Raw genomic sequence first — 26,958 nt, 5'->3', positions numbered from 1 at the left:
GGTTCGAGCCTCATCATGTCAGCTTCATGTTGACGTGTCACTGAGCGAGACACTGGACCCCTCAAATAGGGATGGGAATTATCAATGAATACTGTAAGAGCCATTTGAGCCATGTATCTATTTAGTGCTGGCATTGTCAATTTGTCAATCAAGGCCATGGTTGCCATGGTTACAAAGGAGGGGTATTTAACCCTGGCCCTAATCAGGTGCAGGTGTTGCTGACATGCAGAGGCAAACAGTTTTTAGAGAATATACCAGTAGGACTCATGTCTACTGGTATATTCTTCTGACTTATTTATTATGTAAAAGTATGGGGTTTGGCAGTCAATAAATCTACTTCTTCAACTGAATGGACATTCTTGAGCTCACGTAACTTCAACCAGTAATAATGGGGTTTAGGCGCTACAAAAGCATTAATAACCGGTTAGTTGATAAGCAGTTTTAATTTTCTTTTGATAATCTTAATTTCCCTCAATGTATAACATAAAAATCTGCACTTTGCTGCAGAAAGAACACAAAAGGCATATTATATTCCTTAATGAAATAGTAATTTGACCATTTGCGATACAAGATGCTGTAATCTGTCAACCCTAAGTCATTCCAGCCTGTCAAAGTGGGCAGGGGTGAGGTGGGTTTGGGGAGTGAGGCCTGTAGTCTGACCTGTTTTGGCCTTGTTTTAAGGGCCTTTGAGGTGCTGTGGTACCTACCAGGAGGTGCAAGTCGAAGAAACCTTGTACGAGGGGCTCCTGTTAGGGTCTTCAAGGATTTTTTGTTGAGCAGTGAGGAGATCCTGTTTAGGATTTTTTTATTACGTTGGTGGCCATTTTATCACGGGAAAGTGATATAAATAAACATTATCATGCATGGCATGGGCAATGGGCATACAGTGTGCCAACTCGGTCAGAGTTTGTGGCCTCAAGGCTGTAGCCTATATGTAATTTAAAATGACATCTTAATATGCTAGTCTATTGCTAGTCATAATAATGACTATATTCAGTGCTGTCTGCTGTCTGCTCTAAATTTTAAAGTATAACATCAATCACTCAGTCAATACATAAACTGACAAATCAATTTGATCCAATAATAACAACAACAATAATAATAATAATAATAATAATAGATTTTTTATTTTTTAAATGTGCAAGTCAGAGTTGACAGATTGTGTCATATAACATACATCCTACTGCGCATAGAGGGCGCCCGACCTTAACTCGCTCCAAAAACAGCCGATCCACGAGCTCTCAACGGGTCGCGCGCGCGGCGCGTTGAGAGCATTTGAGAGCTTGTAAATCGGCTGTCTTTTTTGCGCGTGCGGCACCGTCGTACACCGAAGTAAGAATCCAGGGTTTATAATTTACCCACAATCCACCGCGCTCCGTCATCATCAACTGATTCAACTCTGCTCTCAGTGCTCTGATAGCTGTGTCAAATCCAAGGTGAGTTGCTTTTCATAATGTTTATAATGTTTTATAACATTTTGTCTTATTTTAAAATATTATATTGTTATATATTTTAAATCTGCTGGTTTATTTCACTACGACATGACAGTAATTTAGGAGGATACGCAGTTGGCACAGACATACTAGCAAAGCAGGTCATCTGAGGTTAGCATGCTAGTTAGCATTACCATTAGCAGCTGTGTGGGTGATCTTAGTATAATCAACAGCACTACAATAACGGGGGTTTAATGACTAGTACCTATCATGCTTTGCTTGATTGAAAATAATGTATTAACAGTTTGCAGACTGCATGGGTTTGATTGATTGAAGTATGTACAACTCAATACAAAACTGGACGACACCATAAAGCATTACACTGACAGAGCACTTCTTTACATCAGGGTCCTCCGTTTTCAATTCATAAGAACATTTAAAGACATGCAAATATACACTTTTATGCAAAATAAAAAAGACCTGAAAGCATCATATACAAGGTTTTGGTTAGAAAAAAGGGAAAACGTGTACAGTATAGAAATATAGAGGGTGGGAGTCAGACACCACACATACAAGCGTAATGAAATTCCCAATGTATATGTTTATCCTCCTGGGTTTAAGTTCTATTGTGATTTGTTTCTGCAGGACACTGCAAAGTAGAAATGCTAGTGTACTTCTGTTGGTAGCCTTGGATCGAGAGTGTAATTTGATTTATTTTATCGATAGTTATACACAGATGTCAGAACTCAGAATCGATCATAGTCTTGATCAGAGGCTATTATTTTTGAGACCTAAATGCCAACTACACGGAGCAATGCATAGCTGAACTACTTTAACCCATTCTGACCTGAGATCAGATTCATACGAGGTTTCCACTGGACACACACTGGTCTGATTAGCCCATTCTGACCTGAGATCAGATTCTAAAAATGTCAATCGTTCTTCGATTTTTCAAAAATAGCAGACCTACAAGCTCGTAGCACGCCACTCGGTGGCGCGCTATGAGCTTGTAGATCTGCTATTTTTCAATAGCTAAAGCATAACATGATGCTAGCACCAAAATGGGTTCCCGGTCAGAATGGGTTAAAAGCTATGTCATTCTGAAAGTACAAACTAATGTGTAGTTCCAGTTCCAACACAAAACTTGTATCTGGCACAATCAAATATATTGGGGAGTCCTTGACCTGAAAAAGAGAAAAGTTGATACTGTCAAGAGGTCACTATGACACTGTGATTGAACCCATTTAGACCTGAGCTCGATTCTAAAAACCGTGTTGCTATATGAGACACAGAGGTGACTCTCTGCATGAAAGGGATAACAACGTATATGTTTAAACCAGGTCTAAATACATGGGTTAATGTGATGATGATAACCCATGAATGCAACATGTAACGTTTTACCAATTTGACAGCAATGGCGCTTCACCGGTTATCCCATCTGTCGTCGCTGGTCCGTTCGGCCGTGGCCTTGACGCTGCGCAGGAACATCGGCCTCTCCGCTGTCCTCTTCACCAAGGCCAGCAATGTCAGCGATCCCATCCAGAAACTGTTCCTGGACAAGATCCGTGACTACACCACCAAGAGCAAGTCAGTAGCGGTGTTCATTTCGTCAACTAAAGGCCCGCGTATACTACACATATTAGTTCTAGGTGATAACGTGACCACCACTGTGGTTGGGAAAGCTACAACATCGTCACGCTGCGATGATGAGCACCTTTTTACTAACCCCTGTTTTGGTGGTCACCTTGTGACCTAAAACTGGAGTATGCATGGGTCTTAAAGCTATGACGGAAAATGTTTGGCCAGCGACTACCTTTTTTTCACTGACAATCTAAATATTTAAATAAAAACTAAGCTATGATAGCTTAGTTTTAGCCATCATGACTAAATATATTGACAATGTTGTCAACTAATAAAAACTAGATTCAAATTTGGGGGAGGGACTAGTGGAGAAGAGATCCAGTGGAACTAATTATTTATGTTTGGTGGTGAGCAGGTGTCGCACTCAGAAAATAGCAGATCTTCGAGCTCACAGCTCATTGAGCTTGTAGATTGCTATTTTCAGCAGTTTACGGCCCCTCAAAATACATTTTAGTCAATCAACTGTAGATTTAGTTGACTAAAATAGTAATATATGCTGGAGAACGCACGGAAGGAATATATATGTTCCCCACTGCCTTAAACCTGTGATGATTGTGATACAAAATATTGTAAAACTCTTGTAGTAGTGCCAGCTTCACTCTATACATAATTAATTCACATCTTTACACCTATAAAACTGTGCTGTTGATTCTGATAAGCTTAAAAGAAGTGGGTGACTTTTTTTCTGGAAGAGAAAATGAAAATAAGCGGGGACCAGGAGAACAGACATAGCTTGTACCAGCAGGTAGCATGTCGGTAGGTCCACATTAGCAGCAGGTATGTACATGAGATTAGACGTTAAGGTGCGAAAGAGCCTACTGCCTATAGTTGCTGACCACCTACTGTGTCCAGTGCTGTGGGTGTAATTGTCCGTCTCATGAATCATCTTTCAGGGCTACAGGAGGCATTGTGGATGCGGGCCCTGCCTACCAGAAGAACCTGGGTGATGAAGTTACCAAACTACAGAGACTATATGGAACTGGAGACCTCACCAAGTTCCCCAACTTCAAATTCACCGGTAAACGGCTCAGTGGTCCAATCATAGGGGAAATGGCCTTTAGTTTTAGGGCCCTATTTTTGCCAGTGCCTTCCCTTTTTTTTTTTTACTGTTTTTTGAGAAACATTTTAAAATACTCAAAAATGATGAAAAACGGCGCGCTATAGTATGCCGTACGATATGGGCTATAGCCCATGGTCCAAAATGATGAGAAACGAGGATAACTTTTTTTTTCAAAATTTCAAAAACATGGGCTATAACCCATCGTTTTTGTCATTTCGTCATTTTTTTCAAATCCTCAAAAATGATGAAAAACGGCGCGCTATACTATGCCGTACGATATGGGCTATAGCCCATGGTCCAAAATGATGAGAAACGAGGCTAACTTCTTTTTTCAAAATTTCAAAAACATGGGCTATAACCCATCGTTTTTGTCATTTCGTCATTTTTTTCAAATCCTCAAAAATGATGAAAAACGGCGCGCTATAGTATGCCGTACGATATGGGCTATAGCCCATGGTCCAAAATGATGAGAAACGAGGCTAACTTTTTTTTCCAAATTTTCAAAAAACATGGGCTATAACCCATCGTTTTTGTCATTTCGTCATTTTTTTCAAATCCTCAAAAATGATGAAAAACGGCGCGCTATAGTATGCCGTACGATATGGGCTATAGCCCATGGTCCAAAATGATGAGAAACGAGGCTAACTTTTTTTTTCAAAATTTCAAAAAACATGGGCTATAACCCATCGTTTTTGTCATTTCGTCATTTTTTTCAAATCCTCAAAAATGATGAAAAACGGCGCGCTATAGTATGCCGTACGATATGGGCTATAGCCCATGGTCCAAAATGATGAGAAACGAGGCTAACTTTTTTTTTCAAAATTTCAAAAAACATGGGCTATAACCCATCGTTTTTGTCATTTCGTCATTTTTTTCAAATCCTCAAAAATGATGAAAAACGGCGCGCTATAGTATGCCGTACGATATGGGCTATAGCCCATGGTCCAAAATGATGAGAAACGAGGCTAACTTTTTTTTTCAAAATTTCAAAAAACATGGGCTATAACCCATCGTTTTTGTCATTTCGTCATTTTTTTCAAATCCTCAAAAATGATGAAAAACGGCGCGCTATAGTATGCCGTACGATATGGGCTATAGCCCATGGTCCAAAATGATGGTGAAACGAGGCTAACTTTTTTTTTCAAAATTTCAAAAAACATGGGCTATAACCCATCGTTTTTGTCATTTCGTCATTTTTTTCAAATCCTCAAAAATTATGAAAAACGGCGCTATAGTATGCCGTACGATATGGGCTATAGCCCATGGTCCAAAATGATGAGAAACGAGGCTAACTTTTTTTTTCAAAATTTCAAAAAACATGGGCTATAACCCATCGTTTTTGTCATTTCGTCATTTTTTTTCAAATCCTCAAAAATGATGAAAAACGGCGCGCTATAGTATGCCGTACGATATGGGCTATAGCCCATGGTCCAAAATGATGAGAAACGAGGATAACTTTTTTTTTCAAAATTTCAAAAAACAATGATCTACATCGACATATTGTGAGCTTGTAGATCGGCTATTTTTGCTTTTTCTGAGCTTTTTTAATCTCTTCCCTGTCTACCCCATATGAATAAAAAAAGAGCATTCATTAAAAACTAAAGCTTTTCACACAAGCTTTCCCAAAATGTGCAAACTTGCCTAAAAAAAAGGTGATAATATTTTGAAAGTAATAAAAATGGAAAACCATAATGTAATAACTTTTCTTTCCTTCTGCTTCTCTTTCAGCTCCCCAACTTGAGGAGACCAAGTGAACCGCTACTTTGTGCATGTTGTACACCTGTCCTACTTAATGAAAATAAGTTGTATTTAATAAAGTGATAATGGGTTGAAACTTCATGAACAGCTTGCCAGTTAATTTACACTGATATGAGGTAAGGTCGGTTACATACGTTAAGATACAACATCATGAGTTCGAGGTAGTTTGACGCATTCAGGACGAGAACCCCTTTTGGTGTTTTAAGCATTATGTTATACTTTAGCTATTGCAAAATGAAGCAATAAGCCACGAGAGGTCTCAGGTTACCGGGTATTTTACACTGGCTGGGGGCAGGCCTATCAGTGACATGTCAATCAACCAATAGTAACAAAACTAACATCTAACTCAGAGGTTCTCAACATGTGGGTCGGGACCCCCAGAGGGGTCCCCACATGCTTTTAGCGGGGTCCCCAGATGACAGTAAAGTGACAATTTAAGGACTTTTAATAACTTATTATTGCATCAGAAGTAATCAACAAACAATATACCGGTAGTATTAAAAAAAACTAGTCAAACATTGGCTAAATTGTCAAATAATTAAATATAAGAAAGAGGTAAAACATGTGGAAAATAGCTTATACAAGCTCGCAACACGAGGCGTTGTGATCTTGTAGATCAGCTATTTTCACAATACTTCAAAGTAAAACAAAATGTAATAGGCGTAGCCTACTGTAGGCGGCAGGCCTATAGTTAACTCCTACATTTGCTTGTCAGAGTGTGTGGTCACGGCCTGAAAGAGTGGTCTAATTTTAAAATTAATTTAAGATTAAAGCTGTGTCACAGATGAAAAAGAGAAAAAAAGCAGTGAATCTATCTCTGCTTTCGTTTGTAAATCATTGTCTGTGTGCACATAGCCCCTTTCGGAACACTTACCTTTTCTGAATTTTGGACACAAATATACAGTAACTGAGCGTGCCGAAAGGGGCTATAGTGTGCACCTGGATCCTATCCTTTACATGGAACACTATTAAAGGTTCTAGCCCTTGAATGGCTCAGATATTACATACACTACATCAGTGATACTCAACCTCAGGCCCGCGGGCCACATCAGGCTCGCGGGACCATTATGACTGGCCCACCAATGAAAATCTAAAAAAAAGGAAAAAAATCTGGAAAATGAAATAAAAATAAATAAATCTGAATGAAGTTATCTTTAATTACATTATAAGTAATACTATTAGAGTTGTACTATTACTTGAACAAAAATAAAAGCTTGGAGGGGGGGGGGGGGGGAGATGCAATGCAAATGAAAGACATACCGGTATACTGTGTATCCCTATTCCCTGACATAATTTTATAGCTAAACGGACAGAATTCTATTTTATTTGAATGATGATGAAATTGCGGAAATGGTAATTCCTCAATTTCCTCAATTTCCATTTCCGCAATTTCCGCAATTGCGGAAATGGTAATTCCTCAATTTCCGCAATTTCCGCAATTGCGGAAATTGTAATTCCTCAATTTCCGCAATTTCCGCAATTTCCAATTTCCGCAATTTCCACAATTTCAAATTTCCGCAATTTTCCGCAACACTCCGCAATTCCTCCGCAATACTCCGCAATAAAAAAAAAAACATTGGCTATAATCCATCGTTTTTTCCGCAATTTTCCGCAATTTAAAAAAACAAACAATTTGCTAATGTTTCTCATCCTCCACAACACAATTTTTCCGGTAAATACAACACATTGAGCAGGGCACTGCAGGGAGTTGAACCCCGTTCCGGTAAACCAGAAGTACCAGTACCAGTGCCTTAGCTTTTGTGTATTCAACTATTTGGGTAACGTGAGCTTTATCCTCTAATTCAGTGGTTCCCAAAGTGGGGTCCGGGGACCCTCAGGGGTACCTGAGGGAGTTCCAGGGGGGACCCATCTATTTTGTTCATGTTCATAAAGTGCTAAAGTGTTTAAAGCAGTGGTTCCCAAACTTTTTCATGTCAAGGACCCCCAAATTGACACTACTTAGCCTGTGGACCCCCATTTGAAAAGATATGCCAGGGACCCCCATAAGAGAAGACGTCTACATTTAGACGTCTGTATACATTTAGACGTCTACATTTAAAATTGCGGCCTGTGCCCAGCACCATGCCAAAGCTTTTTCCTACAGGAAACACTGCTTGTGGTTGTAAATATATTGTTATCCGTGTTGCGAGGATGAGGGGGTACCTGGAAAAATATCTACCCCAAAAGGGGTACCTGGTCCAAAAAAGTTTGGGAACACCTGCTTTACATGGAACACTATTAAAGGTTCTAGCCCTTGAATGGCTCAGATAATACATACACTACATGCCCTCGATCCTCTTTGCATCTTTATCCAATCTTTCACTGTAGAATGTGCAATAGCATCAGTTCTGCATGAGCCATGGTGGTGAACTGGTTAGGACACTGGCCCTGCAACCAGAAGGTTCCTGGTTCAAATACAGTGATGACCTTTTTCCAAGTTTGTACTCTTGTAGAAGAACATTTTCAGTCGATCTAATTTCTGAAAGGTGGGTTAAGTAAGACGTTCGCCGATAGATCTGACATGTCAGTGTGGCGCAGAAGATAAACCTGGAACTTAGAAACCAGAGGGACAGGGTTCAAACCTAACATTTTCACTGTCCATCAAAATTCTCGAAAGTGGGTTAAGTATTACATTCCCGATTATAGCTTACAGCCCAGCGTGGCTCAAAAGATACATCTATGGTTTACAATCCAAAGGTTACTGGTTCAAAACTCAAACAAAACTAATAATCAACCAAAAACTCAAACAAAACTAAAAGAAACTCAAACAACAAAACCTGTCAAATAACAAAACAAAAGCAATAAACAAAACCACAACAATACAAATGCCTAACCTAAATGCGTTTCAAAGCAAACGTATGTCATACAATCTCTAATCATTAGGGTTCATTATGACAACAAATGAGATTTAGGTTGGAACTACTTTATTCTGCATTCGCATTTAATATTTCAATGAGCAGTGTTTAGAGACCTTCATAATGTCACTACCTAATTACATCCTGCTCTTTCTGGAGTTGTCATGTGACCGGCTGTGATTTTGGATTTATTTGAACCTAAACCAACCACAGAAATACAATTCAATGTACAGCATAAATAACCGGGTAGCGGTGGCTCAGGGGTAGAGTGGCTGGATGGTAACCGCAAGGTTGCCAGCTCAAACCCGGGCTTCCCCAGAGTTGGTGTCGAAGTGTCCTTGAGCAAGACACTGAGGTTTAAACCCAACATGAGCATTTTTCTCTTTGCATCTTCATCCAATCTATCACTGCAGAGCATGAAATAGCATCAATTCCACATGAGCTATGATGGTGCAATGGTTACAATTCTGGCCTTGCAAACAGAAGGTTCTGGGTTCAAGTCCAGCATGGGCATTTTCCTCTTTGCCTCTTTATCCAATCTTTCACTGTAGAGTGTGCAATAGCATCAATTCCACATGAGCTATGATGGTGCAATGGTTACAATTCTGGCCTTGCAAACAGAAGGTTCTGGGTTCAAGTCCAGCATGGGCATTTTCCTCTTTGCCTCTTTATCCAATCTTTCACTGTAGAGTGTGCAATAGCATCAATTCTGCATGAGTCATGGTGGTGAACTGGTTAGGACACTGGCCCTGCAACCAGAAGGTTCCTGGTTCAAATACAGTGATGACCTTTTTCCAAGTTTGTACTCTTGTAGAAGAACATTTTCAGTCGATCTAATTTCTGAAAGGTGGGTTAAGTAAGACGTTCGCCGATAGATCTGACATGTCAGTGTGGCGCAGAAGATAAACCTGGAACTTAGAAACCAGAGGGACAGGGTTCAAACCTAACATTTTCACTGTCCATCAAAATTCTCGAAAGTGGGTTAAGTATTACATTCCCGATTATAGCTTACAGCCCAGCGTGGCTCAAAAGATACATCTATGGTTTACAATCCAAAGGTTACTGGTTCAAAACTCAAACAAAACTAATAATCAACCAAAAACTCAAACAAAACTAAAAGAAACTCAAACAACAAAACCTGTCAAATAACAAAACAAAAGCAATAAACAAAACCACAACAATACAAATGCCTAACCTAAATGCGTTTCAAAGCAAACGTATGTCATACAATCTCTAATCATTAGGGTTCATTATGACAACAAATGAGATTTAGGTTGGAACTACTTTATTCTGCATTCGCATTTAATATTTCAATGAGCAGTGTTTAGAGACCTTCATAATGTCACTACCTAATTACATCCTGCTCTTTCTGGAGTTGTCATGTGACCGGCTGTGATTTTGGATTTATTTGAACCTAAACCAACCACAGAAATACAATTCAATGTACAGCATAAATAACCGGGTAGCGGTGGCTCAGGGGTAGAGTGGCTGGATGGTAACCGCAAGGTTGCCAGCTCAAACCCGGGCTTCCCCAGAGTTGTTGTCGAAGTGTCCTTGAGCAAGACACTGAGGTTTAAACCCAACATGAGCATTTTTCTCTTTGCATCTTCATCCAATCTATCACTGCAGAGCATGAAATAGCATCAATTCCACATGAGCTATGATGGTGCAATGGTTACAATTCTGGCCTTGCAAACAGAAGGTTCTGGGTTCAAGTCCAGCATGGGCATTTTCCTCTTTGCCTCTTTATCCAATCTTTCACTGTAGAGTGTGCAATAGCATCAATTCCACATGAGCTATGATGGTGCAATGGTTACAATTCTGGCCTTGCAAACAGAAGGTTCTGGGTTCAAGTCCACCACGGGCATTTTCCTCTTTGCATCTTTATCCAATCTTTCACTGTAGACTGTGCAATAGCATCAGTTCTGCATGAGTCATGGTGGTGAACTGGTTAGGACACTGGCCCTGCAACCAGAAGGTTCCTCGTTCAAATACAGTGATGACCTTTTTCCAATTAATCTTGTCTTGCATCTTTGTCCAATCTTTCACTGTAGAGCATGCAATAGCATCATTTCTGCATGAGCTATGGTGGTGCAATGGTTAAAATTCAGACCTTGCAAACAGAAGGTTCTGGGTTCAAGTCCAGCACGGGCATTTTCCTCTTTGCATCTTTATCCAATCTTTCACTGTAGACTGTGCAATAGCATCAGTTCTGCATGAGCCATGGTGGTGAACTGGTTAGGACACTGGCCCTGCAACCAGAAGGTTCCTGGTTCAAATACAGTGATGACCATTTTCCAAGTTTGTACTCTTGTAGAAGAACATTTTCAGTCGATCTAATTTCTGAAAGGTGGGTTAAGTAAGACGTTCGCCGATAGATCTGACATGTCAGTGTGGCGCAGAAGATAAACCTGGAACTTAGAAACCAGAGGGACAGGGTTCAAACCTAACATTTTCACTGTCCATCAAAATTCTCGAAAGTGGGTTAAGTATTACATTCCCGATTATAGCTTACAGCCCAGCGTGGCTCAAAAGATACATCTATGGTTTACAATCCAAAGGTTACTGGTTCAAAACTCAAACAAAACTAAAAGAAACTCAAACAACAAAACATGTCAAATAACAAAACAAAAGCAATAAACAAAAATCATCAACCACAACAATACAAATGCCTAACCTAAATGCGTTTCAAAGCAAACGTATGTCATACAATCTCTAATCATTAGGGTTCATTATGACAACAAATGAGATTTAGGTTGGAACTACTTTATTCTGCACTCGCATTTAATATTTCAATGAGCAGTGTTTAGTATAAATATAAGTTCCCGATTGTACCTTACATGCCAGTGTGGCGCAGGTGATAAACCGGGGGTTTGTAAACAGGACATTCAGGGTTCAAGTCCCCTGAAGAACATTTTCAATGTCCATCTAAATTCTAAAAGGCTGGTTAAATATGAGTTCCCGATTGTACCTTACATGCCAGTGTGGCGCAGGTGATAAACCGGGGGTTTATAAACAGGACATTCAGGGTTCAAGTCTCCTGAAGAACATTTTCAATGTCCATCTAAATTCTAAAAGGCTGGTTAAATACAAGTTCCCGATTGTATCTTACATGCCAGTGTGGCTCAGGGGATAAACCTGGGGTTTATAAACAGGACATTCAGGGTTCAAGTCTCCTGAAGAACATTTTCACTATCCATCTAAATTCTAAGGCTGGTTAAATATTAGTTCCCGATTATACCTTACATGCCAGTGTGGCTCAATAGATAAAAACTAGGCTTCAAAAACCAAACGTCATAGGTTCAAACCTCAAAGAAAACTAATAATCAACCAAAAAGTCAAACAAAAACAAAAACCAAAAAAGAAAGAAATCAACTGAAAAAAAACAGCTGAGATAAAGTGTCATAAAAAACTCAAATATCTCAATAAAAAATAAAAATAAAATGGTTCAATCAAATTAATGTGAAAGTACAAAAATCACTTTGCTTAATATGTACATTTCTTAAGCTCCACCCCCAGGAGGCAGGCTCATAAAAAAATCCCGCCCTAGAGGCGGGTTCCCAAAAAAGATCCTCCCCCTCCCACCGGAGCCAAAAGAGAGCGGGAGGAGGGAGGCCGGATTTCGGCTCTCTTTGCCTTAAAAAGCCCAAAAATGAAGGTTTACCCTGAGCAAGATTCAAACCCACCACCTTCAGCTTGTGAGACCTATGCTTTCCTCTTGCGCCACTAGGACTTTCACACTAATAAGAATTTGGAGGTTGTATTTAAGGTTGAAGGCAGAGGTGACAGGTCAAGGATGAAAATCCTCTTCAGACACCTCTACCCCTGCCAGAATGATTGAATCTAAAGGTGATGATCAGGGTTCATGACGACTCAACTGAGATTTAGGTGATTGCTTAAAACCATCTGGTAGAACATTCTTAGAGACTGCACACAGATTTACACTTTCATTGAAAGAAAATAGAGATGTTTTGTTTCAGCCTAAGTAATGTCATTAAAATTAAATTGCGGAAATTGCAAATTGCGGAAATTGCGTAAATTACAAATTGCGAAAATTGCGGAACTTCGATGAGAAACATTAGCAAATTACGTAGTGTTGCGGAGGATGAGAAACATTAGCGTAGAGTGTTAAAAAAAAAAAAAAAACAATGGGTTATAGCCCATCGGTTTTTGATTTTTTTGAAAAATTGCGGAAAAATTGCGGAGGAATTGCGGAGTGTTGCGGAAATTGTTGAAATTGCGAAAATTGCAAATTGCGGAAATTTCGGAAATTGAAAATTGCCTTTGTTATCATATTAATGTATTAGTTTCTGATGATCACAAATTAAGTAAATTTTATTGCTCCACTTTAGACCTTTACTTTTTGAGAACAAATGCACTATAGCCTGTTTATCAAAACCTAAAGTGTTTTGTGATTAGTATATACATTTTTACACATTATTGTTAAAGAACATTTGCCTTTCTCACTTTAGACTGTTAAACGTCTTTAAAGTTTTCAACTCAAACAATGCTGTTATGACCACAGCTCATCTTAGAGTAGCTTATTTCATTTAAAAATAAATACCACTTTATACACTCATGGCATGCAGCATGCCAATCAAATCAATTATAGGCTGAGCTCCATACTTGTGAACTGCATTCTGTTTTGAGCTAGTGACTCAAGGATACCTTTTTTTAATTGAATCCACCAAATTCCATTTAATGTATTTATTGCAACAAAGACCAAACAATTAAATACAAAAACAAACAACAATTTGGGGTAAGAACAGAACTATGGAAATTGTATATGTGACCATGGCAGAGTAAGAACTAAGAACAGCTCAGTAAATTCAACTTGATGGTATTCCATCTTGGGAATCCATTACAAGTGCTAAGATAACCACACTGTTGATGTGTTCCACAATGGCAAGAGTAGACAAGCCTATAAGTAGAACTCTGTTAGAACCACAATGGTGAGAGTAGACAAGCCTATAAGTAGAACTCAGTTAGAACCACAATATGAAGGTACAGATCACAAAGGCAACATTTCTGCACATTTGGTCATCAAGACTGATGTGTAGAGAAGGGATGCCTGCGAAACATACATTAGGACCACCAAGTCCAAAGAAAATCAATGGCCTAAACTCAAAAAGTGCTAAAGCAGTTTCCTACTTTGCTCAGTCAGTGCAAACAAACCAAACAGGAAAGCTAAAATGGCCACCAGGCTTTATAGGGGAGGGGCTAATCAGTGACTACTTACACCTGGGTAATTGGAGGCATGGAGACAGAACTCTGCACCATGTTTCTCACATGCCTTTGTGGCATAAAAATAAAGACAAGGATTTATAAACCGAATGTTGTAGTTTAAAAAATGAGTCAATATAAAAACTGAAACAACAAATCTCTCAGGTCTGCCTCCTCCCTCACCCTGAAAGTCCTCCCAGCCTGTCTGTCCACCATGGGGTCAAGAGCCTTCAGCCGCTCTGCCCCTCACCTCTGTAACTCCCTCCCCCCTGACATCAGAAACATGGACTCTCACTCTATCACCATTTTCCAAACTCACCTCAAAACCCACCTGTTTAGGCAGGCCTATGACTCTGCATGACCTGTGTCTTCTGCTGCAAGCTGTGTTTTGTTCTGCTTTTAACTGTGTTTTTGTACTGTTTTTAACCTGTACGGCGACCTTGAGTGCCCTGAAAGGCGCCTTATCATACTATAATTCAGCGAATGTCTGAATTATAGTATGATATTAGTATGACATTCAGACAGACGTCTGAATGTCACTGACAGCGCGTTATCTCATCATTGACTGCACGAATCACTCAGGCAGATTGTGGTGTTATGGTTTAATTATTACCCTCAGGCAGGGTGTGGTGTTTTTCTTAAGGTTACATTCTTACCCTCTGGTAACACTCCATAGCAGGTGGAGTTCTCTGCATCAGGATCCTGATCCACTCCCTCATCAATGGATCCACTGAGGTCAAACACAAAGGTCATAGGTCACAAAGCGAAGCACACAGTTATATTTATAATCGACGAATCACATTATATGGAGGGCGTAACGGAGCCCTTTTTTCCATTTGACACATTAATGATTAATAATGAATTTATTAGTGAATAAAAACAGCCGTTTACAGCCGTGGTCTATCTCCGACCGAGCCACACTATTAGCACACATCTCTCCATGCCAAAAAAATTCTGCACGCTCCCAGAAGTGACCTAGGCTACTTTTTACAGACGCAACTGTCATATTTACTGTACAAATATTGTTTTTACATCACCACACGATCCCATGGGCAATGCGCATGGGTGCAGTACCCCCCGTGGCCACAAGATGGGGCAAATATCTCACAACGGGTAAGGGCTAGTAAATAAAATGTATTATTATTATTATTATTAAATCAAACTAAACATGTTGAATAACAAAACAAAAGACCAACCAAAACAATCCAAATGCCTAACCAAAAAACCTAAATGCTTTTCAAAGCAAACTTATATCATATAACCTCTAATCATTAGGGTTCATTATGACAACAAATGAGATTTAGCTTGGAACTACTTTATTCTGTACTCACATTTAATATTTCAATGAGCAGTGTTTAGTGACCTTCATGATGTCACAAAAATGCATCTGTGCTTGAAACAAACATTTCTGAGCCTGCATGTTCTCAATCAACCTAATTACATCCTGCTCTTTCTGGAGTTGTCATGTGATCGGCTGTGATTTAGGACTTTATTTGAACCTAAACCAACCACAGAAATACAATTCAATGTACAGCATAAATAACCAGGTAGCGGTGGCTCAGGGGGTAGAGTGGCTGGATGGTAACCGCAAGTTTGCCAGTTCAAACCAATTCAGGCCTTGCAAACAGAAGGTTCTGTGTTCAAGTCCAGAACGGGCATTTTCCTCTTTGCCTCTTTATCCAATCTTTCACTGTAGAGTGTGCAATAGCATCAACTGCATGAGTCATGGTGGTGAACTGGTTAGGACACTGGCCCTGCAACCAGAAGGTTCCTGGTTCAAATACAGTGATGACCTTTTTCCAAGTTTGTACTCTTGTAGAAGAACATTTTCAGTCGATCTAATTTCTGAAAGGTGGGTTAAGTAAGACGTTCGCCGATAGATCTGACATGTCAGTGTGGCGCAGAAGATAAACCTGGAACTTAGAAACCAGAGGGACAGGGTTCAAACCTAACATTTTCACTGTCCATCAAAATTCTCGAAAGTGGGTTAAGTATTACATTCCCGATTATAGCTTACAGCCCAGCGTGGCTCAAAAGATACATCTATGGTTTACAATCCAAAGGTTACTGGTTCAAAACTCAAACAAAACTAATAATCAACCAAAAACTCAAACAAAACTAAAAGAAACTCAAACAACAAAACATGTCAAATAACAAAACAAAAGCAATAAACAAAAATCATCAACCACAACAATACAAATGCCTAACCTAAATGCGTTTCAAAGCAAACGTATGTCATACAATCTCTAATCATTAGGGTTCATTATGACAACAAATGAGATTTAGGTTGGAACTACTTTATTCTGCATTCGCATTTAATATTTCAATGAGCAGTGTTTAGAGACCTTCATAATGTCACTACCTAATTACATCCTGCTCTTTCTGGAGTTGTCATGTGACCGGCTGTGATTTTGGATTTATTTGAACCTAAACCAACCACAGAAATACAATTCAATGTACAGCATAAATAACCGGGTAGCGGTGGCTCAGGGGTAGAGTGGCTGGATGGTAACCGCAAGGTTGCCAGCTCAAACCCGGGCTTCCCCAGAGTTGGTGTCGAAGTGTCCTTGAGCAAGACACTGAGGTTTAAACCCAACATGAGCATTTTTCTCTTTGCATCTTCATCCAATCTATCACTGCAGAGCATGAAATAGCATCAATTCCACATGAGCTATGATGGTGCAATGGTTACAATTCTGGCCTTGCAAACAGAAGGTTCTGGGTTCAAGTCCAGCATGGGCATTTTCCTCTTTGCCTCTTTATCCAATCTTTCACTGTAGAGTGTGCAATAGCATCAATTCCACATGAGCTATGATGGTGCAATGGTTACAATTCTGGCCTTGCAAACAGAAGGTTCTGGGTTCAAGTCCAGCATGGGCATTTTCCTCTTTGCCTCTTTATCCAATCTTTCACTGTAGAGTGTGCAATAGCATCAATTCTGCATGAGTCATGGTGGTGAACTGGTTAGGACACTGGCCCTGCAACCAGAAGGTTCCTGGTTCAAATACAGTGATGACCTTTTTCCAAGTTTGTACTCTTGTAGAAGAACATTTTCAGTCGATCTAATTTCTGAAAGGTGGGTTAAGTAAGACGTTCGCCGATAGATCTGACATGTCAGTGTGGCGCAGAAGATAAACCTGGAACTTAGAAACCAGAGGGACAGGGTTCAAACCTAACATTTTCACTGTCCATCAAAATTCTCGAAAGTGGGTTAAGTATTACATTCCCGATTATAGCTTACAGCCCAGCGTGGCTCAAAAGATACATCTATGGTTTACAATCCAAAGGTTACTGGTTCAAAACTCAAACAAAACTAATAATCAACCAAAAACTCAAACAAAACTAAAAGAAACTCAAACAACAAAACATGTCAAATAACAAAACAAAAGCAATAAACAAAAATCATCAACCACAACAATACAAATGCCTAACCTAAATGCGTTTCAAAGCAAACGTATGTCATACAATCTCTAATCATTAGGGTTCATTATGACAACAAATGAGATTTAGGTTGGAACTACTTTATTCTGCATTCGCATTTAATATTTCAATGAGCAGTGTTTAGAGACCTTCATAATGTCACTACCTAATTACATCCTGCTCTTTCTGGAGTTGTCATGTGACCGGCTGTGATTTTGGATTTATTTGAACCTAAACCAACCACAGAAATACAATTCAATGTACAGCATAAATAACCGGGTAGCGGTGGCTCAGGGGTAGAGTGGCTGGATGGTAACCGCAAGGTTGCCAGCTCAAACCCGGGCTTCCCCAGAGTTGGTGTTGAAGTGTCCTTGAGCAAGACACTGAGGTTTAAACCCAACATGAGCATTTTTCTCTTTGCATCTTCATCCAATCTATCACTGCAGAGCATGAAATAGCATCAATTCCACATGAGCTATGATGGTGCAATGGTTACAATTCTGGCCTTGCAAACAGAAGGTTCTGGGTTCAAGTCCAGCATGGGCATTTTCCTCTTTGCCTCTTAATCCAATCTTTCACTGTAGAGTGTGCAATAGCATCAATTCCATATGAGCTATGATGGTGCAATGGTTACAATTCTGGCCTTGCAAACAGAAGGTTCTGGGTTCAAGTCCAGCATGGGCATTTTCCTCTTTGCCTCTTTATCCAATCTTTCACTGTAGAGTGTGCAATAGCATCAATTCTGCATGAGTCATGGTGGTGAACTGGTTAGGACACTGGCCCTGCAACCAGAAGGTTCCTGGTTCAAATACAGTGATGACCTTTTCCAAGTTTGTACTCTTGTAGAACATCATTTTCAGTCGATCTAATTTCTGAAAGGTGGGTTAAGTAAGACGTTCGCCGATAGATCTGACATGTCAGTGTGGCGCAGAAGATAAACCTGGAACTTAGAAACCAGAGGGACAGGGTTCAAACCTAACATTTTCACTGTCCATCAAAATTCTCGAAAGTGGGTTAAGTATTACATTCCCGATTATAGCTTACAGCCCAGCGTGGCTCAAAAGATACATCTATGGTTTACAATCCAAAGGTTACTGGTTCAAAACTCAAACAAAACTAATAATCAACCAAAAACTCAAACAAAACTAAAAGAAACTCAAACAACAAAACATGTCAAATAACAAAACAAAAGCAATAAACAAAAATCATCAACCACAACAATACAAATGCCTAACCTAAATGCGTTTCAAAGCAAACGTATGTCATACAATCTCTAATCATTAGGGTTCATTATGACAACAAATGAGATTTAGGTTGGAACTACTTTATTCTGCATTCGCATTTAATATTTCAATGAGCAGTGTTTAGAGACCTTCATAATGTCACTACCTAATTACATCCTGCTCTTTCTGGAGTTGTCATGTGACCGGCTGTGATTTTGGATTTATTTGAACCTAAACCAACCACAGAAATACAATTCAATGTACAGCATAAATAACCGGGTAGCGGTGGCTCAGGGGTAGAGTGGCTGGATGGTAACCGCAAGGTTGCCAGCTCAAACCCGGGCTTCCCCAGAGTTGGTGTTGAAGTGTCCTTGAGCAAGACACTGAGGTTTAAACCCAACATGAGCATTTTTCTCTTTGCATCTTCATCCAATCTATCACTGCAGAGCATGAAATAGCATCAATTCCACATGAGCTATGATGGTGCAATGGTTACAATTCTGGCCTTGCAAACAGAAGGTTCTGGGTTCAAGTCCAGCATGGGCATTTTCCTCTTTGCCTCTTAATCCAATCTTTCACTGTAGAGTGTGCAATAGCATCAATTCCATATGAGCTATGATGGTGCAATGGTTACAATTCTGGCCTTGCAAACAGAAGGTTCTGGGTTCAAGTCCAGCATGGGCATTTTCCTCTTTGCCTCTTTATCCAATCTTTCACTGTAGAGTGTGCAATAGCATCAATTCTGCATGAGTCATGGTGGTGAACTGGTTAGGACACTGGCCCTGCAACCAGAAGGTTCCTGGTTCAAATACAGTGATGACATTTTTCCAATTAATCTTGTCTTGCATCTTTGTCCAATCTTTCACTGTAGAGCATGCAATAGCATCATTTCTGCATGAGCTATGGTGGTGCAATGGTTAAAATTCAGACCTTGCAAACAGAAGGTTCTGGGTTCAAGTCCACCACGGGCATTTTCCTCTTTGCATCTTTATCCAATCTTTCACTGTAGACTGTGCAATAGCATCAGTTCTGCATGAGTCATGGTGGTGAACTGGTTAGGACACTGGCCCTGCAACCAGAAGGTTCCTCGTTCAAATACAGTGATGACCTTTTTCCAATTAATCTTGTCTTGCATCTTTGTCCAATCTTTCACTGTAGAGCATGCAATAGCATCATTTCTGCATGAGCTATGGTGGTGCAATGGTTAAAATTCAGACCTTGCAAACAGAAGGTTCTGGGTTCAAGTCCAGCACGGGCATTTTCCTCTTTGCATCTTTATCCAATCTTTCACTGTAGACTGTGCAATAGCATCAGTTCTGCATGAGCCATGGTGGTGAACTGGTTAGGACACTGGCCCTGCAACCAGAAGGTTCCTGGTTCAAATACAGTGATGACCTTTTTCCAAGTTTGTACTCTTGTAGAAGAACATTTTCAGTCGATCTAATTTCTGAAAGGTGGGTTAAGTAAGACGTTCGCCGATAGATCTGACATGTCAGTGTGGCGCAGAAGATAAACCTGGAACTTAGAAACCAGAGGGACAGGGTTCAAACCTAACATTTTCACTGTCCATCAAAATTCTCGAAAGTGGGTTAAGTATTACATTCCCGATTATAGCTTACAGCCCAGCGTGGCTCAAAAGATACATCTATGGTTTACAATCCAAAGGTTACTGGTTCAAAACTCAAACAAAACTAATAATCAACCAAAAACTCAAACAAAACTAAAAGAAACTCAAACAACAAAACATGTCAAATAACAAAACAAAAGCAATAAACAAAAATCATCAACCACAACAATACAAATGCCTAACCTAAATGCGTTTCAAAGCAAAAGTATGTCATACAATCTCTAATCATTAGGGTTCATTATGACAACAAATGAGATTTAGGTTGGAACTACTTTATTCTGCACTCGCATTTAATATTTCAATGAGCAGTGTTTAGTATAAATATAAGTTCCCGATTGTACCTTACATGCCAGTGTGGCGCAGGTGATAAACCGGGGGTTTGTAAACAGGACATTCAGGGTTCAAGTCCCCTGAAGAACATTTTCAATGTCCATCTAAATTCTAAAAGGCTGGTTAAATATGAGTTCCCGATTGTACCTTACATGCCAGTGTGGCGCAGGTGATAAACCGGGGGTTTATAAACAGGACATTCAGGGTTCAAGTCTCCTGAAGAACATTTTCAATGTCCATCTAAATTCTAAAAGGCTGGTTAAATACAAGTTCCCGATTGTATCTTACATGCCAGTGTGGCTCAGGGGATAAACCTGGGGTTTATAAACAGGACATTCAGGGTTCAAGTCTCCTGAAGAACATTTTCACTATCCATCTAAATTCTAAGGCTGGTTAAATATTAGTTCCCGATTATACCTTACATGCCAGTGTGGCTCAATAGATAAAAACTAGGCTTCAAAAACCAAACGTCATAGGTTCAAACCTCAAAGAAAACTAATAATCAACCAAAAGGTCAAACAAAAACAAAAACCAAAAAAGAAAGAAATCAACTGAAAAAAAACAGCTGAGATAAAGTGTCATAAAAAACTCAAATATCTCAATAAAAAATAAAAATAAAATGGTTCAATCAAATTAATGTGAAAGTACAAAAATCACTTTGCTTAATATGTACATTTCTTAAGCTCCACCCCCAGGAGGCAGGCTCATAAAAAAATCCCGCCCTAGAGGCGGGTTCCCAAAAAAGATCCTCCCCCTCCCACCGGAGCCAAAAGAGAGCGGGAGGAGGGAGGCCGGATTTCGGCTCTCTTTGCCTTAAAAAGCCCAAAAATGAAGGTTTACCCTGAGCAAGATTCAAACCCACCACCTTCAGCTTGTGAGACCTATGCTTTCCTCTTGCGCCACTAGGACTTTCACACTAATAAGAATTTGGAGGTTGTATTTAAGGTTGAAGGCAGAGGTGACAGGTCAAGGGATGAAAATCCTCTTCAGACACCTCTACCCCTGCCAGAATGATTGAATCTAAAGGTGATGATCAGGGTTCATGACGACTCAACTGAGATTTAGGTGATTGCTTAAAACCATCTGGTAGAACATTCTTAGAGACTGCACACAGATTTACACTTTCATTGAAAGAAAATAGAGATGTTTTGTTTCAGCCTAAGTAATGTCATTAAAATTAAATTGCGGAAATTGCAAATTGCGGAAATTGCGTAAATTACAAATTGCGAAAATTGCGGAACTTCGATGAGAAACATTAGCAAATTACGTAGTGTTGCGGAGGATGAGAAACATTAGCGTAGAGTGTTAAAAAAAAAAAAAAAACAATGGGTTATAGCCCATCGGTTTTTGATTTTTTTGAAAAATTGCGGAAAAATTGCGGAGGAATTGCGGAGTGTTGCGGAAATTGTTGAAATTGCGAAAATTGCAAATTGCGGAAATTTCGGAAATTGAAAATTGCCTTTGTTATCATATTAATGTATTAGTTTCTGATGATCACAAATTAAGTAAATTTTATTGCTCCACTTTAGACCTTTACTTTTTGAGAACAAATGCACTATAGCCTGTTTATCAAAACCTAAAGTGTTTTGTGATTAGTATATACATTTTTACACATTATTGTTAAAGAACATTTGCCTTTCTCACTTTAGACTGTTAAACGTCTTTAAAGTTTTCAACTCAAACAATGCTGTTATGACCACAGCTCATCTTAGAGTAGCTTATTTCATTTAAAAATAAATACCACTTTATACACTCATGGCATGCAGCATGCCAATCAAATCAATTATAGGCTGAGCTCCATACTTGTGAACTGCATTCTGTTTTGAGCTAGTGACTCAAGGATACCTTTTTTTAATTGAATCCACCAAATTCCATTTAATGTATTTATTGCAACAAAGACCAAACAATTAAATACAAAAACAAACAACAATTTGGGGTAAGAACAGAACTATGGAAATTGTATATGTGACCATGGCAGAGTAAGAACTAAGAACAGCTCAGTAAATTCAACTTGATGGTATTCCATCTTGGGAATCCATTACAAGTGCTAAGATAACCACACTGTTGATGTGTTCCACAATGGCAAGAGTAGACAAGCCTATAAGTAGAACTCTGTTAGAACCACAATGGTGAGAGTAGACAAGCCTATAAGTAGAACTCAGTTAGAACCACAATATGAAGGTACAGATCACAAAGGCAACATTTCTGCACATTTGGTCATCAAGACTGATGTGTAGAGAAGGGATGCCTGCGAAACATACATTAGGACCACCAAGTCCAAAGAAAATCAATGGCCTAAACTCAAAAAGTGCTAAAGCAGTTTCCTACTTTGCTCAGTCAGTGCAAACAAACCAAACAGGAAAGCTAAAATGGCCACCAGGCTTTATAGGGGAGGGGCTAATCAGTGACTACTTACACCTGGGTAATTGGAGGCATGGAGACAGAACTCTGCACCATGTTTCTCACATGCCTTTGTGGCATAAAAATAAAGACAAGGATTTATAAACCGAATGTTGTAGTTTAAAAAATGAGTCAATATAAAAACTGAAACAACAAATCTCTCAGGTCTGCCTCCTCCCTCACCCTGAAAGTCCTCCCAGCCTGTCTGTCCACCATGGGGTCAAGAGCCTTCAGCCGCTCTGCCCCTCACCTCTGTAACTCCCTCCCCCCTGACATCAGAAACATGGACTCTCACTCTATCACTATTTTCCAAACTCACCTCAAAACCCACCTGTTTAGGCAGGCCTATGACTCTGCATGACCTGTGTCTTCTGCTGCAAGCTGTGTTTTGTTCTGCTTTTAACTGTGTTTTTGTACTGTTTTTAACCTGTACGGCGACCTTGAGTGCCCTGAAAGGCGCCTTATCATACTATAATTCAGCGAATGTCTGAATTATAGTATGATATTAGTATGACATTCAGACAGACGTCTGAATGTCACTGACAGCGCGTTATCTCATCATTGACTGCACGAATCACTCAGGCAGATTGTGGTGTTATGGTTTAATTATTACCCTCAGGCAGGGTGTGGTGTTTTTCTTAAGGTTACATTCTTACCCTCTGGTAACACTCCATAGCAGGTGGAGTTCTCTGCATCAGGATCCTGATCCACTCCCTCATCAATGGATCCACTGAGGTCAAACACAAAGGTCATAGGTCACAAAGCGAAGCACACAGTTATATTTATAATCGACGAATCACATTATATGGAGGGCGTAACGGAGCCCTTTTTTCCATTTGACACATTAATGATTAATAATGAATTTATTAGTGAATAAAAACAGCCGTTTACAGCCGTGGTCTATCTCCGACCGAGCCACACTATTAGCACACATCTCTCCATGCCAAAAAAATTCTGCACGCTCCCAGAAGTGACCTAGGCTACTTTTTACAGACGCAACTGTCATATTTACTGTACAAATATTGTTTTTACATCACCACACGATCCCATGGGCAATGCGCATGGGTGCAGTACCCCCCGCGGCCACAAGATGGGGCAAATATCTCACAACGGGTAAGGGCTAGTAAATAAAATGTATTATTATTATTATTATTAAATCAAACTAAACATGTTGAATAACAAAACAAAAGACCAACCAAAACAATCCAAATGCCTAACCAAAAAACCTAAATGCTTTTCAAAGCAAACTTATATCATATAACCTCTAATCATTAGGGTTCATTATGACAACAAATGAGATTTAGCTTGGAACTACTTTATTCTGTACTCACATTTAATATTTCAATGAGCAGTGTTTAGTGACCTTCATGATGTCACAAAAATGCATCTGTGCTTGAAACAAACATTTCTGAGCCTGCATGTTCTCAATCAACCTAATTACATCCTGCTCTTTCTGGAGTTGTCATGTGATCGGCTGTGATTTAGGACTTTATTTGAACCTAAACCAACCACAGAAATACAATTCAATGTACAGCATAAATAACCAGGTAGCGGTGGCTCAGGGGGTAGAGTGGCTGGATGGTAACCGCAAGTTTGCCAGTTCAAACCAATTCAGGCCTTGCAAACAGAAGGTTCTGTGTTCAAGTCCAGAACGGGCATTTTCCTCTTTGCCTCTTTATCCAATCTTTCACTGTAGAGTGTGCAATAGCATCAACTGCATGAGTCATGGTGGTGAACTGGTTAGGACACTGGCCCTGCAACCAGAAGGTTCCTGGTTCAAATACAGTGATGACCTTTTTCCAAGTTTGTACTCTTGTAGAAGAACATTTTCAGTCGATCTAATTTCTGAAAGGTGGGTTAAGTAAGACGTTCGCCGATAGATCTGACATGTCAGTGTGGCGCAGAAGATAAACCTGGAACTTAGAAACCAGAGGGACAGGGTTCAAACCTAACATTTTCACTGTCCATCAAAATTCTCGAAAGTGGGTTAAGTATTACATTCCCGATTATAGCTTACAGCCCAGCGTGGCTCAAAAGATACATCTATGGTTTACAATCCAAAGGTTACTGGTTCAAAACTCAAACAAAACTAATAATCAACCAAAAACTCAAACAAAACTAAAAGAAACTCAAACAACAAAACATGTCAAATAACAAAACAAAAGCAATAAACAAAAATCATCAACCACAACAATACAAATGCCTAACCTAAATGCGTTTCAAAGCAAACGTATGTCATACAATCTCTAATCATTAGGGTTCATTATGACAACAAATGAGATTTAGGTTGGAACTACTTTATTCTGCATTCGCATTTAATATTTCAATGAGCAGTGTTTAGAGACCTTCATAATGTCACTACCTAATTACATCCTGCTCTTTCTGGAGTTGTCATGTGACCGGCTGTGATTTTGGATTTATTTGAACCTAAACCAACCACAGAAATACAATTCAATGTACAGCATAAATAACCGGGTAGCGGTGGCTCAGGGGTAGAGTGGCTGGATGGTAACCGCAAGGTTGCCAGCTCAAACCCGGGCTTCCCCAGAGTTGGTGTCGAAGTGTCCTTGAGCAAGACACTGAGGTTTAAACCCAACATGAGCATTTTTCTCTTTGCATCTTCATCCAATCTATCACTGCAGAGCATGAAATAGCATCAATTCCACATGAGCTATGATGGTGCAATGGTTACAATTCTGGCCTTGCAAACAGAAGGTTCTGGGTTCAAGTCCAGCATGGGCATTTTCCTCTTTGCCTCTTTATCCAATCTTTCACTGTAGAGTGTGCAATAGCATCAATTCCACATGAGCTATGATGGTGCAATGGTTACAATTCTGGCCTTGCAAACAGAAGGTTCTGGGTTCAAGTCCAGCATGGGCATTTTCCTCTTTGCCTCTTTATCCAATCTTTCACTGTAGAGTGTGCAATAGCATCAATTCTGCATGAGTCATGGTGGTGAACTGGTTAGGACACTGGCCCTGCAACCAGAAGGTTCCTGGTTCAAATACAGTGATGACCTTTTTCCAAGTTTGTACTCTTGTAGAAGAACATTTTCAGTCGATCTAATTTCTGAAAGGTGGGTTAAGTAAGACGTTCGCCGATAGATCTGACATGTCAGTGTGGCGCAGAAGATAAACCTGGAACTTAGAAACCAGAGGGACAGGGTTCAAACCTAACATTTTCACTGTCCATCAAAATTCTCGAAAGTGGGTTAAGTATTACATTCCCGATTATAGCTTACAGCCCAGCGTGGCTCAAAAGATACATCTATGGTTTACAATCCAAAGGTTACTGGTTCAAAACTCAAACAAAACTAATAATCAACCAAAAACTCAAACAAAACTAAAAGAAACTCAAACAACAAAACATGTCAAATAACAAAACAAAAGCAATAAACAAAAATCATCAACCACAACAATACAAATGCCTAACCTAAATGCGTTTCAAAGCAAACGTATGTCATACAATCTCTAATCATTAGGGTTCATTATGACAACAAATGAGATTTAGGTTGGAACTACTTTATTCTGCATTCGCATTTAATATTTCAATGAGCAGTGTTTAGAGACCTTCATAATGTCACTACCTAATTACATCCTGCTCTTTCTGGAGTTGTCATGTGACCGGCTGTGATTTTGGATTTATTTGAACCTAAACCAACCACAGAAATACAATTCAATGTACAGCATAAATAACCGGGTAGCGGTGGCTCAGGGGTAGAGTGGCTGGATGGTAACCGCAAGGTTGCCAGCTCAAACCCGGGCTTCCCCAGAGTTGGTGTTGAAGTGTCCTTGAGCAAGACACTGAGGTTTAAACCCAACATGAGCATTTTTCTCTTTGCATCTTCATCCAATCTATCACTGCAGAGCATGAAATAGCATCAATTCCACATGAGCTATGATGGTGCAATGGTTACAATTCTGGCCTTGCAAACAGAAGGTTCTGGGTTCAAGTCCAGCATGGGCATTTTCCTCTTTGCCTCTTAATC

The 26,958-nt window shown here is 39.6% G+C and overlaps 2 protein-coding genes across 3 annotated transcripts in view; one reads left to right on the top strand and one right to left on the bottom strand.

The window, feature by feature from the left end:
- Positions 1-26,958, bottom strand: part of map3k2 (mitogen-activated protein kinase kinase kinase 2) — a 316,607-nt gene that overhangs the window by 204,914 nt on the left and 84,735 nt on the right. The window lies entirely within an intron of this gene.
- Positions 1,319-5,973, top strand: LOC308311586 (ATP synthase-coupling factor 6, mitochondrial-like). 2 transcript variants are annotated; one of them, XM_080758335.1, is made up of 4 exons: positions 1,319-1,436; positions 2,846-3,020; positions 3,968-4,092; positions 5,863-5,973. In XM_080758335.1, exons 2-4 carry the CDS (start codon positions 2,848-2,850, stop codon positions 5,886-5,888), a joined length of 324 nt encoding a protein of 107 aa, XP_080614461.1. In that variant the 5' UTR covers positions 1,319-1,436; positions 2,846-2,847; the 3' UTR covers positions 5,889-5,973. The 2 variants fall into 2 exon arrangements, with proteins under 2 accessions (XP_080614461.1, XP_080614462.1); XM_080758336.1 differs by lacking the exon at positions 1,319-1,436 and adding an exon at positions 1,566-1,604.

This window comes from Protomyctophum bolini (genome assembly GCF_963924005.1).
Source record: "Protomyctophum bolini genome assembly, chromosome: 24".
NCBI classification, from domain to species: domain Eukaryota; kingdom Metazoa; phylum Chordata; class Actinopteri; order Myctophiformes; family Myctophidae; genus Protomyctophum; species Protomyctophum bolini.
The sequence above is the reverse complement of the archived record's forward strand: the minus strand, read 5'-3'. Positions and strand labels throughout refer to the sequence as shown.

What these genes read in the sequence shown, in the direction of transcription:
- LOC308311586 (XM_080758335.1), top strand. Translation starts at nt 2,848, where the DNA reads ATGGCGCTTCACCGGTTATCCCATCTGTCGTCGCTGGTCCGTTCGGCC. An exon ending in GACTACACCACCAAGAGCAA is followed by an intron (nt 3,021 to 3,967) that starts GTCAGTAGCGGT and finishes ATCATCTTTCAG; the next exon opens with GGCTACAGGAGGCATTGTGG. An exon ending in CCCCAACTTCAAATTCACCG is followed by an intron (nt 4,093 to 5,862) that starts GTAAACGGCTCA and finishes CTTCTCTTTCAG; the next exon opens with CTCCCCAACTTGAGGAGACC.